Source organism: Salvia hispanica, chromosome 3, assembly GCF_029641045.1.
Source record: "Salvia hispanica isolate PSC_SH4W2 chromosome 3, Shi_PSC_v1, whole genome shotgun sequence".
NCBI lineage: Eukaryota > Viridiplantae > Streptophyta > Magnoliopsida > Lamiales > Lamiaceae > Salvia > Salvia hispanica.
Window position 1 is genome coordinate 18,197,616 of NC_142694.1, and position 17,248 is coordinate 18,214,863.

General features: G+C 35.6%; 2 protein-coding genes, 1 non-coding gene and 1 pseudogene across 3 annotated transcripts; 2 read left to right on the plus strand and 2 right to left on the minus strand.

Annotated features, from left to right (window-relative positions):
• Window positions 1-1,243: 1,243 nt before the first annotated feature.
• Window positions 1,244-2,629, minus strand: LOC125216615 (putative F-box protein At4g22030 pseudogene; annotated as a pseudogene).
• Window positions 2,630-6,186: 3,557 nt separating this feature from the next.
• On the plus strand, window positions 6,187-7,517 carry LOC125216567 (putative F-box protein At4g22030). Its single transcript, XM_048118318.2, has one exon. It carries the CDS (start codon window positions 6,253-6,255, stop codon window positions 7,474-7,476), a length of 1,224 nt encoding a protein of 407 aa, XP_047974275.2. The 5' UTR covers window positions 6,187-6,252; the 3' UTR covers window positions 7,477-7,517.
• Window positions 7,518-13,856: 6,339 nt separating this feature from the next.
• LOC148930306 (RNase MRP) lies at window positions 13,857-14,111 on the plus strand. Its single transcript, XR_016137457.1, has one exon.
• A 37-nt stretch (window positions 14,112-14,148) lies between these two features.
• Window positions 14,149-16,696, minus strand: LOC125213990 (5'-adenylylsulfate reductase 1, chloroplastic-like). Its single transcript, XM_048114819.2, has 4 exons — window positions 16,536-16,696; window positions 16,277-16,435; window positions 16,035-16,164; window positions 14,149-15,367 (listed from the first exon to the last, which is right to left on the minus strand). Exons 1-4 carry the CDS (start codon window positions 16,609-16,611, stop codon window positions 14,350-14,352), a joined length of 1,383 nt encoding a protein of 460 aa, XP_047970776.1. The 5' UTR covers window positions 16,612-16,696; the 3' UTR covers window positions 14,149-14,349.
• Window positions 16,697-17,248: the final 552 nt, after the last annotated feature.

Genomic DNA, 17,248 nt, shown 5'->3' on the forward strand with positions numbered 1-17,248 from the left:
CTATATTTCCCAGTTTAACCCGGTGCAAGTTCGACATTTTTAAAATAATTAAAGAATTAAAATAAAAATGGTGTTATGTGTGACACGAGCGAATATTCAAATGTTAACATTATATATTTTGCAATCTATATAAAGAATTTAGCGTGGTACTGTTTTGTCCTATCCTATTATCGAAATTTGGATCCATCACTGTATGAATGTATTAATTACTATTTCAAACGACTACTAATTCATTTGACTTTTTTGAGAAAAAATCATTTGTTTAGAAGTTTGTAATAAGACAAAATATTGTTCAACTATCACACGATATTAGATGAGCTACCTACGTCCCTAAAATATACTATAAGGTTCTAATAAATTTAGTTTTCAACCAAAAAAATTACAATAATAACAAATTAATGAATGCGAACCTTTCATAATCAATATTTCAATTATGGAGTTTATGTTGGTGTTTTAGTTTGAGGGAGTTGGGAATTGACTTTCAATTTTAACTAGTGGAAAATCATATCCCAGGCCAAGTCAATTCATTTTTTCATTTTCACCAATATTGAGCTACGGCTTTTATAAAATAAAGATCATAAATGTTAGAACTTAGAACCTATTATTAAGATTGGTTGAAATTATCTACTCCTCTCCTTTTTGTTAATTAAGTATCCTATAATTAAGATTGGTGGAGACGTAGACAACAATGACAAATTCTTTCGTGATCTACATTTCAACTTCATTTCTGGTGTCAATGTTGATGATTTAAAATAATTGACTTTCAATTCAAATAAATGATTTAGGCTAAGTCAATCCAATTTTCGTCTTCACCATTGAGCTGCGGCTTTTATAAAATAAAAAGACCATCAATGTAAGAATTTAGAACATCTACTTATTAAGATTGGTGGAAATTATTTACTCATCTCCTTTTTGTTAATTGAGTGTCCTGTTTTTCATGAATTAATGTCTCATTTAATAAAAATTACAAGTATGTAATTGTGGCATTCTATCCTATATAACCTTATTTAATAATTTTGAAAGAAATGGTCTTGTCTAAATTTTCAAAGACCACGTCAGCTTTACTTGTCATCTAAGAAATATTGATCACAAACTCATCAACTATATACGTACATATACTAGAAAGTTGATATTTGAGAATTAATAATAAGCTTCAATATTTCTTAACATGAACGTATCCATGCAAATTACTGAAAGCACATATTGAGTAATAAATCCAAAATTTTAACTACCAGGATTAATAAACTGAATGAAAGAATAGGAATAGATTAATAAAAATTGATGAATAAAAGAATGGGTACATTTTTTAATTTTATTTTTACAAAAAAAATATGATCAGAAAAGCTTGCTTGCAAATTCATCAATGGCATCCCCTTTGACCAAAGAATCCTCCGCTAAATTTCTGAGCTCCGACAAACTCCTTCCCAACTGCAAAGCAACCTTCATCTCCACCATTTCTCCATTCTCTCTTCTCTCCAAATCATCCTCCTTCAAGTTTGATTCAATCGATTCTTCCATTAGTTTAAAAAATCCAGCATTGCTTCTATACATCTCAAACACCATTCCCACTTGCCCGCCGTGCTCCAACGTGTTCGCCACCGCCGCCAATGCCCCACCGCCAACAGCCAAGGCGGCGGCCCAGCCACCGTGAGACTGAGAAAGCATCGCCGAACCAACGGCGGCCACACCCGTCAAAACAGGACCGCTCATCGCCAATACCTTATTCAATTTGAGTGCCTTTTCCCCCAAATTCAAGTACTCTTCTTCGTCTTTTCTCTTTATCACATTTACTATTTCTCTCATTTCTTCTTCCAATTTCCCATTCCATCCGTTGTAGCCTTTGCTCGTTTTAGGCTGCTTTCTTCCGTTGCGAGGCCACCACACCGCGGGCTCCACGGTGGCCGGGAATTTATCGAGCATGGCGCCGAGGAGAGGCAGCGGAAAGGCCCTGTCGAGCGCCAACACTTTGTCCATGAATTCCTTCACATGAATTGGATTTGGATTGCCAATTGAGAGAATGGTTTGGATTTGATTGTGAAGCTGTTTGAAGAGTCTCGTTGCGTTGCGCTGCTCTTCGGCTAGCTGAGACGGTTGGATTTTGTTGACGATGGAAAGCATCCCTGTCGCTGCCACGTACATCGCTGTCGATGACAACGCCACTGCGGTGGCGTCTCCGTCGCTCATGGAGGCGATGCCGGCCATGGTGGCGGCGGCCAGAGTGAGAGCGTTGATCGAATTCAGAAGGAGAGAGTTCCATTCGTTTCTCTGATCTCCGATGTTTTTGTGCATTTCGATTCTATCTGCAACCGCTTCCATAATGGCGTAGAGCTTAGCAATGACCGATGGATCCGTTTCGTCTCTTTCGATCAAGGCTTCCACGTTAGGGCTGAGCTGCTTCTCGAGTTGTTCGAAGCTGCTAGTGTTGCTTTTGATGTGTGGAAGTGTGATTTTCGAGACTCTTTGTGGGAGATTGATGGTTGCCTTTGTAGTGTTATAATTTCCTCTTCTATGAGTGTTTAAGGAAGGCAAGATTAGGCTTGATGCTTTTAAGGCTGCCATTTTCTCAAGATATGTAAATTGTGAAGTGAGTGTGGGTAAAGAATTTGGTTGTTTGTTGAAGTGAGGTATATATTTGTTAAGATTTGATGTATGAATTGTTGAACCTTTGTGGTATTGGTATATATAGTGAGATTGGTGTTGACTGCATGATAAGTTGAATTGGTTTGAATGGAAAAATTCAACGGTTAAAAGTTTGAAATGGTTGTATTATAGAAGTATGTGACTTATATGAATGCGACAGCTTCAATGTTTGATGGAGTACTTCAAGTCTTCAATTATGGTATTGTGCCTTTGACATGATATAATAAAATTCCTGAACAGAGGGCTATTATCTAGATGTAACAAACGATAAAATAAATATGAAAATTGTAACATTGATATTCCTCCCTGATTTGCTTAAAGAATCACAATTCTTATAATTCACTTCTCCGGTAACGTAAAATAAGTGACACATTTCTTAACTATTTATTATTCATCTCGTCCCTAAAACACACGATTGCTAAAGTAAAATAGAGATAGAAAAATATTGGAATATTGTTCTCCGACTATTTATATTAAATTCAAATTCATTTCTTATAATATGTCACATTAAAAATGAATTTTACTTCAATTATTTATCCAAACTCAATTTTTACATCAATTTTTATGTATACGTCTCACCACATGTTTGCATTATCTATAATACACATCCATATTTGGTATTGTTTCGTAAAATAAGGACTAAAAATATGAGTTTAAATTTGCAGTATAATTAGAGAAGTTTTCTACCTCCAAAATTAAGATTTGGTATATGGAGATGGTATAAAGCATTCGCATAAGCCATAAGGCCTTCTTAGACCATCTCCAACAATACACCAAAACTCATTTTTGGTGTAGATAATTTCTCCAATCGTACACCAAACGCAAACCCATTTTTGGGTTTTTGAATGGATTAACACCAAATATGGTGTTTACTCCAAAATTTTGTTAGACAAATACTCAAAAATGACGTAAACATAAATATGGTGTAAATGGTTGGAATAAAACTACTTTTTGGTGTGACATATACTCAAAAATGGGTTTGAGTTTGGCGTGAATGATTGGAGATGGCCTTAGTTAGCAAATGCATTATTACCGATGGCATAGTTGTATAAAATAAAAATTTGCCTAGTAATTGATAATACCAAACAAAAATTAATATCTTAAATAATTGAAAAATACCTATTGAACGAGCATGTATATAGATAGGATAATTTTTTAATTGTGTTTACCATTAATTTGAGATAAGATTTTGCCTCTGCAAAAGGGCTTATGAGTGTGCTCAACAAAATCTAAGTTTTTTATTTTGCGATATGAGTGGATGAACATTGTTAGTTAGAGTAATTGATACTGCAATAATATCATTTCACATATCTCATTGATTTTAACTAATTAATTTTGGAATTTTATAATATAGATATTTAGATAAGTATGAAATTAGAGAATAATAAAAATCATGGTAAAATTTAAAAATTGAATTGTAACGGACTACTGAAAAAATTGCGGCTATTCGTTAATATTATACGGACCTTTTTTCACATATAAAAGGGGATATATAAAAGAATAAGAAATACTCCCTCCGTCCCAGATAATTCGTCCCAGTTCATTTTTCACACTCGTTTTGCAAAAATAATAATAAATAGGTAAAGTTGAGAGAAAGTAAAATAAGAGAAACAATAATGTAGATAAGACTATTCTCTACATTATTCTCTCTTTTACTTTACTTTTTCTCCACTTTAACTATTTATTATTATTTTTGCAAAATGAGTGTAAAAAAGGAACTGGGACGAATTATCTGGGACGGAGGGAGTAGCGTTCTTTTTTAGACTAGAAATTATAAGGAAGAAAATAGAGTTGGGTAGGAGTCAAATTAGTACTATATGTGTATTTACAGACAAAAGCATTCTGTTATTAGGGAAAATCAATAAAGTTATAAAATGTTTATGAAAACAAAGAAATAGTGAGTCTATATTCTTCAATGACGACGAATGAAGTTTCAGATTTGCCAGCCTAGAGTTGGATTGGGCACATCTCCATTATCCATTTATACACATATGATATTGCCAATATATAAGATACTACCAGGTACTCTATTAATTGGCTTTGCTTAAACGATTGCTGCTTAATTGATAAAGTTAGTGTATTTTTTTTGAATCGTGGCCTACGAGTTTAGCTCTTAACAATTAACTATGGCATATTTATGATGGTATGGAAAAAGTTGGTTGAACTGTGATAACAACATCATCAATTTTATCATACACCTATGAGATTAGTTGATTTTGAATTCTTGTATTTTAAGATAAAAAAAATAATCAAATTTCACCTCCAATATTTTTTATAAAAAGTAAATTTCTTACTATAAAGCGTCGAACTTTACAATTGTTGTGAATTTTGTTTCGGTAGAAAACAAAATTATGACCTCATATATTAATTGGAGGGAGTGAGGTAAGTAACATTTATAATTCATTTAAACTATGGTTTTAATTTATTTGAGATATTTTTTCATCTTTTGTGATTATTTCTTTTCTATTTTGTCTTTTTTTTTAAAAAAATTTCAAGGACAAATTTAACTATTTCTATTATTTCTCTCTCTTATTATCATAATATTATAATTAATAATCTTATTGTATGCTAAAAGTCAAACTTATGTTTATGTCTTGGAACAATGTTGTATGTTTAATTTGAAGCTTAAAGCTAGGCCTATTTCTTTATTTTACTATTAAAATATATAATTAATTAATTATTTTGTTGATTTATTTGTAATTTTTTGTAATTTTACAAACGTACTTTAATATATTAGAAAGTATGAATTTTTCGAAACCTATATCTTGATATTTTGGCAGTGATAATTAATTTGCGAAAAGTATTAATATTATTATTACATAGAATTGTGTCTCTAAAAGACCTGCATTGTTGATATCCCCATAAGAGACTCGTAAAGGTTTTATTACAAAACATGTCTGTTCAATTTTATTTAAATGTTTGAGGTATAGCACTGTTGAAAACGTATGTTAGTTAATCATAGCCTCCAACAAACATAAATTTAATAAATGGATATTTGGTGTTTTCAATATGGGAAATAATTTAATTAAAAAATCAAATTCCTAATGCCAATGAAGACATGTAACGCAATATTAATTTTTTTAATGAACTCCATTAATATTATTTATATTTTTTTTCATTAAAAAAGGTTTAATTAATTTCATCCAGTCTTAATTGGCTAGATTCTAACATTCACGGACTTCATTAGCTAAAAGAGCAGTTAAATGGGGATGACAAAAAATTGAATTGACCTGGCTGGTCTGCTCTTTCGATTTTTCAAATAGTACTAATAAAATTTGTGCAAATTATCCACCATTTGAAATTGAAAGTCAATTTTCCAAATCCCCTCAAACTAAAATACCAAAATTGGAATTGCAGTATCAGATCAAGAAACAGTCGCATTCATTAACCGCTTCAAAAACTATCTATTGTTGAAACTTTCAATTCAAACCATTTCAATTCATGTGGTCAACAACATCCCATTCTACTCCCTCTCTCTCTCTCATAGTACTATATATATACATATTTCGAATTTGCAAATCATACCATCAATCTTCAGAGCTCATATCAGCATAAAAAACTTCACAATTCACAAACACAAAGCACCTTATATTACTACAAAGGAAAGAGAAAATGGCAGCCTTAAAAGCATCAAGCCTAATCTTGCCTTCCTTAAACACTCATAGAAGAGGAAATTATAACACTACAAAGGCAACCATCAATCTCCCACAAAGAGTCTCGAAAATCACACTTCCACACATCAAAAGCAACACTAGCAGCTTCGAACAACTCGAGAAGCAGCTCAGCCCTAACGTGGAAGCCTTGATCGAAAGAGACGAAACGGATCCATCGGTCATTGCTAAGCTCTACGCCATTATGGAAGCGGTTGCAGATAGAATCGAAATGCACAAAAACATCGGAGATCAGAGAAACGAATGGAACTCTCTCCTTCTGAATTCGATCAACGCTCTCACTCTGGCCGCCGCCACCATGGCCGGCATCGCCTCCATGAGCGACGGAGACGCCACCGCAGTGGCGTTGTCATCGACAGCGATGTACGTGGCAGCGACAGGGATGCTTTCCATCGTCAACAAAATCCAACCGTCTCAGCTAGCCGAAGAGCAGCGCAACGCAACGAGACTCTTCAAACAGCTTCACAATCAAATCCAAACCATTCTCTCAATTGGCAATCCAAATCCAATTCATGTGAAGGAATTCATGGACAAAGTGTTGGCGCTCGACAGGGCCTTTCCGCTGCCTCTCCTCGGCGCCATGCTCGATAAATTCCCGGCCACCGTGGAGCCCGCGGTGTGGTGGCCTCGCAACGGAAGAAAGCAGCCTAAAACGAGCAAAGGCTACAACGGATGGAATGGGAAATTGGAAGAAGAAATGAGAGAAATAGTAAATGTGATAAAGAGAAAAGACGAAGAAGAGTACTTGAATTTGGGGGAAAAGGCACTCAAATTGAATAAGGTATTGGCGATGAGCGGTCCTGTTTTGACGGGTGTGGCCGCCGTTGGTTCGGCGATGCTTTCTCAGTCTCACGGTGGCTGGGCCGCCGCCTTGGCTGTTGGCGGTGGGGCATTGGCGGCGGTGGCGAACACGTTGGAGCACGGCGGGCAAGTGGGAATGGTGTTTGAGATGTATAGAAGCAATGCTGGATTTTTTAAACTAATGGAAGAATCGATTGAATCAAACTTGAAGGAGGATGATTTGGAGAGAAGAGAGAATGGAGAAATGGTGGAGATGAAGGTTGCTTTGCAGTTGGGAAGGAGTTTGTCGGAGCTCAGAAATTTAGCGGAGGATTCTTTGGTCAAAGGGGATGCCATTGATGAATCTGCAAGCAAGCTTTTCTGATCATATTTTTTTTGTAAAAATAAAATTAAAAATGTACCCATTCTTTTATTCATCAATTTTTATCAATCTATTCCTATTCTTTTACTCAGTTTTTCTGTGTTGACATTGGGTTAATATTGAGTTTACTATGTTGAAAAGTTTGGAGCAATGTTTTAAAAATCGGACCGGCCAGTGAACCGGCGAGGCTACTGATTCACGGTTCATCTGGTCCGACCGGTTCAATCACTGGTCGGACCGTTTTATTGTTACAAATTATATATAATATATAAAATATATTCAGTTTAAATGAATAATAAAATTTATTAATTTTTTTATCAATAAATATAATTAAATGTACAAAATACAAGTTAGTGTGAATAAATTTTTAATATTTTAGATATAAAAAAAAGATAATTCATAATAATTCAAAAAAATTATATGAAAAAATATATAAATAAATATGAATTAGAAAATATACTATATAGTAAATAATTTAATATAAACGTTAGGTATAACTACTTATATTTACATATAAATATAAATATAAGTACCTATATTATACAAATAATAGTTAATTTTAGTAAAAAAGAGTGAATTTTAGATGATAAATATATTATATTATTAATACCTACTCACTAGAATATAAATTTAAACTTGAATGATTAGTTTGAGTAAATTAAAAAAATTATTTTTATATAATACTCCCTCTGTCCCATGATAAGTGACTTGTATTCCTTTTTGGGGTGTCCCACTATAAGTGACATATTTCCATTTTTAACAAAAAGTCATTTTTCTTACTTTATTCTCCACCTACTTTATTCTCTCTTCTCTCCTCTACTTTTCCCTCTCTTTACTCTCTCCACTTTAACTTATTTAAATACAATTCCTTATATCCGGTGCCCAAAAGAAGTAAGTCACTTATCTTGGGACGGAGGGAATAATAATTAATGTTCATGTTATCAATAAGAAATGCTTGTGGTGAGTGGTAATGGTCTTGGTCTGGTCTCTTGACCAAGAGGTCATGAGTTCGACCCCACCAAAAGCACTTATTTTACAAAAATTTTAAACAATGAAGAAAACTGGTTTCCGGTTCCCGGCTAGACCGGTTCGACCGGCCGGTTTTGGCGGTTCGCGGCGGCCCAACATGCTGGCGGCTTTACAGAGACAACCGGACCGGACCACTCAACGGTTCGCGGCCGAACTGGTCAAACCTGCCGGTCCGTTCTGGTTTTTAAAACACTGGTTTTGAGTTTGTACAATATATAAGTTTGCATTTTATCACTACCCGGAGCACTATTGTATATATATAATCTCCGTTCCAATATTATAGTAACAGGCTTCATGTTTCTTTTTGGCATGAAAGTTAAGAAATATTGAAGCATAATAGTACTCCCTTCGTCCCATAATAGATGACACATTTGGGGATTGACACGAAATTTTAGGTGATGTTGTTTTGTGTGTCAGGTGAAGAGAGAAAATAGTATATTTATATTAATGTGAAAGAGAGTTTTTTTCAAAAAATGAAATATGACATCTTTTGCTAACAAACTAAAAAAGAAAGCGTAACATCTATTATGGGAAGGGGGGGGGGGGATATTATTTTTCAAATATCAATTTTCTAATAGTTGATGTGTAACATCCCACTTTTTCGAACCCTAATTTTTGAGACGTGCATTTTTTTTGCATTTAATGCTTTTATGAAATATGTGGATTTAATTATGAGTAATTTATTGCATTATTTCTTGTGACCTAATTGCGATATGGAGTTGAGTTTAGTTGAATAGTCAAACTTGTTAAATATATGACGTGGCTATTGAATAGTCAATATTGTGGAAAATATGACGTGGCCGTGGAATGGTCAAAGTCGTTGAAAATGTGACGTGGCGGTGAAATTTGAATGGTGGATTTTGTGATACGAATATATGAATACTTTGATACGGGGTGAAATAATATTGTGGTGAATTATTTTCCTAAGGAATGAGTGAGAATTAAATAGGAGCATTATTAATTCACCCGGAATTTTCGACCCTCCTATTTATTGGAAAGAAATCCTATTTTTCTTGGATTTAATTATTGCTTGGGATAATTATTTAAATTAAATTCAAAGTCCGATTATTCCTTATTTATTTCATGAAATTTTCGGCCCTTATGATTATTTCAAGTAGATTTTCAAAAATCTCCTATTTATGGGAGAAGGGGTTACTTTATTTTATTTGATCCCTTGTTTATTCTCTTCCATAAATAAATTCAAATATCCTAGCATATCCTACCATATCTAATGAGATCTTGCCATATCTTATTTTAAATAATATTTGAAATTGATTCTTTATGGAGGAATCAATAAATCACGCCACTTTCATATTATTTCGAGATGATTATTATTTTTATTCTGCTCCGTGATATTTTATTCTACTCCGTGAAATATCTTAATTAAATCATAGGCTAATTAAATAGCCTAAAATTCGAAACCACCTTATTTCTCACCCATATTAACGCCAATCTCTCACATATCTCTTTCAAATCTTATATTTATTTAATTATGGGATTATATCTTGCACTCTATAAATAAGAGGCAAAACCTAACCCTAGATCACAAGATCACAAAAAAAATCGCCCCCCCCCCCCCCACCCCCACTCTCCAAAATCACGCCACTCCTCTCTCCCCACTCTCTCAAAGTTTTCTTCTACTTTTCTCCATTATTTCTTCATCTTTTGGAGAAGAATTGAAGTTGAAATTCAAGAATCTTTGAAGAATCAAGGCTATTACTTTGTTTCTACCGGTCGTTCTATCGAAAAAGGTATTTTCTATATTAATCTTTCTTCATCTATCGATTAATCGGTGTTCTTGTGTCCTCATGCATTTAGAATGAGTGAAAGGGGAAACAATTGATGAATATGGGATGCGCGTGTGTGTGTGTGTGTGAAACCGTGTGTGTGTGGGGGCATGCCTCGGTGTGCGTGCACGTGTGTTGTGTATGTGTGTGTGACGTGTGTTGTGAAACACTCATGCGTGACATATTTTGATGATAGATCGGGAGTTGTGGTGCGAATAAAAGTGACATGATAATCATACTTTGATTTTGAATGGTGTTATTATAATGAATTAATGGGAAAAAGGGAAACATTGAGAACATGCATGATTTTGAATGAATGATTGAGACTTACTTGTGATACACATAAATTAAAGGTGTTAACTCGCGCTCACGGAGTGATAGCAAGAAGAAGAACATACTTGTGATCTAAGGAATCAATGTGGGCTTTATTCTTAATCTCTCTTATGTTGCAAATTTATGAAAGTGGAGAAATAAGGGTGGATTAAACTGTTATGTCATGTCTGTGATTGTTTTGGATATTGTGTGTGCCTGATGCCTAGTTTGCGAGTGCGCTCCATTAGGCTATAGGGCTATATAAACGAATTCGGATCTGAGTAGGGCCGCAAACCCTATCAGGCTAGTGTACACGGGAGATCGGGAGCCGTCCTTGCTAGTCAGCCGGTCTCGTGGGCGAAGTGTGGCCACACTTGCGTCGCACCATGAAATTGTTGATTGATGAGAAAATGAGAGGTATTGTTTGACTGGCCAGTCCATGAAATTATTTTGTGATACTCGATGATATTCTTTAAATAAATGCAAAAACTCGAGTTCACGAAGGGTGGCATAACTATTAAAACGTTTTAGCATGAGTTCACTGAGTATGTTAAAATACTCAGCCATGCATGTGTTTTCCCTATGTGCAGGTTGAGCGGCGACGGACGGTTGGTGGTGTTGAGAAAATTGAATTGGATAAAATGGATGTGTTGAAACTTCGAGTGTAGTTGTGTCTTCATACATGGCTTCACTTTCTCTTGGTTGCTTCCGCTGGATTATGGAACTTATTATTTTTTGATTGATTTGAACTTATTTCTTTGGTTTAGGATTTCGAGGCATTTTGTTGAATTTATGTCAAACCCTTGACTTTTGATCATAGTTTATGATATCTATTCTTCATTGATTTTCTTGATTAAACCGTTGACTTATTGCTTTGATAGTTCGTTTAATACCTTGGTCAAATCTCTCTAAATGAAACTCTAGCCTATGTCCTTATTGCTTTTAAGTCCGCCTTAGTAGCAGTCGCCGTATTTATTATATCCTAGAAATCCGAGCCGTTACATGATGAGTTTATGATCAATATTTCTTAGATGACAAGTAAAGCTGACGGGGTCTTTGATAAGTTAGACAAGACCATTTCTTTCAAAAGTTATTAAATAAGGTTGTACAGAATAGAATGTCGCAATAATTATACTTGTAAATTTTATTAAATGATACACTAATTCATGAAAAACAGGACAATCAATTAAAAAAAGGAGATAAGTAAATAATTTCCACCAATCCTAATATGTTTCGAATTCTTAAATTGATGGTCTTTATTTGATAAAAAGCCGCAGCTCAATGGTGAAGACTAAAATTGGAATTTACTTAGCTACATTTATTTGAATTGAAAGTCAATTACATTAAATCATCACAATGACACCAGAAATGAAGTTGAAATGTAGATCACGAAAGAGTCGCATTCAATAAAATTTGTCATTGTTGTCAAAGTTTTTGTTTGAAAATAAAATAGGGTACTGGTTTCTAAAATTAGGAGTGGGAAAACATGTAGTTGTAGCCAATAAAAAAAATCAGATACAAGCACCCGAGAAATGGTTGCCCACTCCGGCCGATACTCGACGCGATTATACATTTGAGTAACTAATTATATGATACGGGTATCTGAACCCGGCTAATTGGGTACCCAAAATTTTCCCAATGATAACTTAGAAAGGGAAACTAGGAAAAACACAAGAAGGAAGAAAAGAATTGAATCAAACGAAACCTTCACCATCAATTCCTGCTCAGAGTTCAAAATCTCATTAAAATCACAAATTTACTTTTACTAGATCGTCCACTCCTACGACGGGCATGTGTGACTAGAGGGGGTGATTGGCTGATGGCGGTGTCAAACCAGTGGTAATGTCAGGCTGGAGGTGGTAGTTGGCCGCCGATGAAAATATGATCAGGTTAGGATAATGAGTTGGGTGAAATGAAACTAATTTTAAAAAGTCAATTATTATTATAAAAATAAATAAAAATAAAATTAATTAATTGGAGTTTTTTGGTTGATTATAAATCCGGCATATCGATATAGATTTACCGACATGCCATGTTGTCTAAATTTCACTTGAAAAGGGTGGGTTGGATCTTTTGCAAAAATTACATAAAATCTAAAAGATTACGATTTAATTGATTATATTTGAAATTCATGAGAAAATCTTAAAGGACAGTAAGTTAGTAACATTAATAGCTCTTTAAAAATAAGTAGTACTCCTATATAAGGTTGAATAGGAAAGAATGTCACTATTATACTTTTAATTTTATTAAATGAGACACTAATTAATGAAAAATAAATATATAAGAATGTGACTCTTAATTAATTAAAAAAAAGAAGAAGAAAGGAGTAGATGTGTTTGTGTTGCCCAAGTGTGGTTAATGTCTGATGCCAAATGTTTTGAGCGACCTTAAAATTTTTATTTATTTATCAAAATTAAAATAAGTAGGAATATATAATTTCCACTAATCTTAATAATTAGGTTCTAAATTGATGGTCTTTATTGATAAAAGCCGCGGCTGAATGGTGAAGATAGAAAAATTGAATTGACTTGGCATGGCATGTGATTATCTACTAGTTGAAATTAAATGTCAATTCCCAATTCCCCTCAAACTAAAACACCAACATAAACACCATATATATAATTGAATTGTAATGAAGACAAAATCCTTGATTAGGACCTCATAATTCAAGGGACGTAAGTGAAGTAAGTCTTTTAGTATTATAGCGTGTGGTCGTTGAACAGTGTTTTGTCTTATTACAAAGATTCTAAAGTCAAATGATTATATTCCAAAAAATGTCAAATAATTATTAACTTGAAATAATAATCAAATCATTCATACAGTGATGGATCCATATTTTATATAGGAAGGGTTGAAAACTAAACTGTTCACACATTACTAGAAATTCTAATGCTAGAATAAATAAATATAAATTGCGCTCTGTAAGATGTAAATACTTTGAATTCTAATCTAAAATATCGTCGTATTCAGTCTGATTTATTCATTCATATCGCAATACGCTGACACAACATGTTTATACTATTAAATTTCAAAATTTGAATTTTTGAATTTGGTAATTTGAAATTGCAATTATATAATACATAGATGAAGAGCTGCCTTAGGATTCCCGACTCCTTTTCATCTAGATATGATATCGTCTGCGATTCATTATAATTAATTAGTTAGGAGAAAAGTATTCGGAGTAAATTACCACATCGGAGGAATAATGAAGTTCAAAGCGCTATATAATACCCGTAGCTCCATTTTCCAATTAACAAGTCATGGGATGAAGTGAATGGGTTGTGGCTTATTTCCGTAATGGGCTGACCCAGGAAAGTCCCCGGGCCACAAACCGCAGAGATACGGGCTTGGAAACAAGTTAAGCCCATGGGCTGGCGGCCTGGCCTAGGTCGGGGCTGAGACACGTGTGGAGCCCCCTGACCGCTGCCCGTGGGGAATTGGCCGATGTTTCACAGTTATTCACTTGGCCCGTAACTGGGCTAACTGAACGGGGCTTATACTCCCATGACACTTTTTTTTTTTTTAATTCGAACACACATAAACTCAATAAGAGAGTAGAACACGAGATCTTATTTCCAACGTCGAACGATCGTTTAACGCGGTTGCCATCAAAACTTACAAAACCCAAACAATATAAAGATAGATCAAAAACTAGGGGAGAGACGACAAACCTACCAAATTATACACCATTCATACTTTTAGAGGCTTCCCCACCACCCAAATCCAAACTTTCCTATAATTTTCACTTCTATTGGAGAGCATTCACGAAAGCCGTCAACGAGGCGACGTCCCTGTTCTCCGATGGATACTTAATCGGACGCAGAGACCGCTTGGGGAAGAAGACGATAGTAGGGAAGGTTCCCAGCTGCAGCTTTTCCTGCGCGAAGGCCTTCTCCTCCCCGTCTGCTCTGAACTTCGCCACCTTGACACCAGATCCTGCTAGCGCCTCAGCCAGCTCCACGTACGAGCCCTCCATCGCCTGACAGTATTGGCACCAAGGGGCGTACAGCACAACGAGCCACGCCTCCTGCCTGTTTTCCAGCTTCAGCAAGTTCTCAACTCCCTGCTGGCTCAAGCTCACGACGTTCTCGGATGTGAAGAGATCTGTGACTGGGGCAGTCCCGTTGTCTTGGACAGTGTTATTTTCCTCCTTGATGTTTCCCTTGTGCAGGCCACACTCCTTGGCCTTGGCATCCTCCCACCACCACCTTCCCTCACGCTCATGCTGCCCGGGTAGAACAGGCCTCGTGCACGGCTCACACCCGATTGAGATGTAGCCCTGTGCGTGCAACGAGTTCACCGGCACATCCATTGTCCGGAGGAAGTTCCAGACGTCGTTGCCCTTCACATTCGCCACTGGATTCCACTTCACCAAGCTCCCGACTCCACCATCCAAACCTTCGAAAACAGGATCCACTTGGACAATGGGGACTTCTGATCGGGTCCCAGGAGACTGATCCTTACGCTGGCCTGTTATCCATGCCCGAAGCCCCTTGAGAGCCCGCCTCAAAGGCCTCACCTTCCTCACGCGGCAGCATTCTTGGTGGCCATCTTCATAGAAGGAGAAAAGGCCCTTGCTTCTAACCAAAGCTTGGACTTCCTCAGCATCTGGAAACATGTATTCAATGCGAATCCCATACTTCTTCTCAACTTCATCAAAGAGCCTATACGTCTCTGGATTAAGTCTCCCTGTATCAAGGCTGAAAACCCTGTATGGCCTCCCTGTTAAATGTGCATATTCAATCAAAGCCACATCTTCCGCCCCACTGCAAATTTTTTAACATTGCATCAGTTAGCTAAATGCTTCATATTTTTTCCAAAAACTCTTTGAAATAACTTCATATTTTAAGAAATGTAATGAAAAGTGAGTTAAAAAAGTTAGTGGAATGTGTGTCCTACTTTTATGTATTAATTTTATAATAAATTGTAAGTAAGAATGAGTCAGTAGAATATGAGATCCACTACAAAAAATGGTAAAAAATGAAATGGGACAAACTTTGCGGGACGGACGGAAATAGAAAAATGGGACAATCTTTGTGGGACGGAGGGAGTATATACTACTGCTATAATCAACGGTCCCCTATCGTCTTCAAACAATATTAATAATCCAATTTAAAATTGGATTCTGATAAATCGAATAAATAAGTATTTCTAAATAGTCGATATATTCAGCAATACACAGAGGTATGAGATGAGTAGATTTCATGATGATATCCAATTTCTTCCTCTGCCTAAAAAACTGCTTACTATACAAACAAACTTTTTTATGCAATTTCAGTAAAAGCTTCCGTGATCATTGAAAAGCACATATCAAAATCTTAAGTCAAATTTTTCAAACAAAAACTAATAAAGAAATGGTACAATTACTATCATGATTATAGGCATCTCAAACAGAGTATCAAATGAAAAAATTCGAAGGCGTGCGAGAAATACCTAAAAGCAATAGCAATATCGTTTCCGAATTTCTCGAGTGCCTTATCCATAATCTCAAGCGGAGAAGCATTTTGAAGCTCCACCGCCAACTTCTCGAAGTCCTCTTCTACCTCCGCTTTTTCCACCACCTCTGCATAATTTTCAATATTAGAAAACTACCAAGGAGAAATGATGCCAGATTTAACTAATTTCTCTTCCAATTAATATACATGCACAGACTCTATGAATGTTTATCGACGCACCAGGAGCGACCACGGTTGCAGCCGACGGAACGATCGAATCACTCCTCTTCGCCTCCGCGTGCAACGGCTTCACGGCGGCGCAACGACGCCGTGAAAGTTTCACCGACGACGGTGAAAGGTGAGACCTATCCAACGGCTGGAATGCACCGAATTGCGCAGCTGAAACAATAGAAAACGCGATTCAATCCAAAAGAAGAAGAAAAATCGAATTAATTACCGAAACTTTTTCGGAGAATATGAAATTGGGATGAGATTTTACCTCTCGGCTGCTCAAACGAGGAAGACGGAGAGGAGCTGTGAACGGGTGCGGGCGAAGCGGATACGGAAAATGCCATTGATAAGATGATTTCTGTCGATTGCAAAACCCGAATTTCGGTTTCTGGGTTTTGGGAAGCTGCTGTTTGTGGTGTGTGTTTTTGTGAGGAAGAAATGGAAAAATAAATAAGTCGGGAAATGAAGGGCGGGGGGCGGCCGTTGCAGGTTCATTGAACTTGGACGTGTTTTGGATTTGGGGAGTATGCTGACGTGGCGGTATGTGATTGGGTACAGCAGTGTGGTGGCTGTGGATTCTATTCTCGTTGCTGCATCTTTACAAATGTGAACGTCCCACTATAGCGAGGAGACGTTTTCCATTTTACAACAAATGAAATAAAATTTAAAATTATGTAGAAATAATTTTACATAATTTATACTAAATCTTACAAGGAAATTTTAAATTTTGTAACTTAATTATATATGTGGTCAATCAAAAATAAAAATATTCATGGACATGGTAAGTTACAGTTATGTCTAAGAAATCCACTTCTATATAGTAACAAATGGTGGCAAATACAGAAAACCACAATTTACAAATCAAATCCTTTAATTATGCACTAATATATTATACTACTCCGTATTAAATAAGAACTAACTGTGGAGAAGGTGAGATAGTATATATAAAATGTAAATTAACCGGTTCGATTTCGATTATGA

Excerpts from the sequence above, each read along its gene's own strand:
- LOC125216567 (XM_048118318.2), top strand. The coding sequence starts at position 6,253 with ATGGCAGCCTTAAAAGCATCAAGCCTAATCTTGCCTTCCTTAAACACT.
- LOC125213990 (XM_048114819.2), bottom strand. The coding sequence starts at position 16,611 with ATGGCATTTTCCGTATCCGCTTCGCCCGCACCCGTTCACAGCTCCTCT. Across the intron at positions 16,436-16,535 it reads CTCGTTTGAGCAGCCGAGAG|CTGCGCAATTCGGTGCATTC; the intron begins GTAAAATCTCAT and ends CTATTGTTTCAG. Across the intron at positions 15,368-16,034 it reads GATATTGCTATTGCTTTTAG|TGGGGCGGAAGATGTGGCTT; the intron begins GTATTTCTCGCA and ends AAAAATTTGCAG.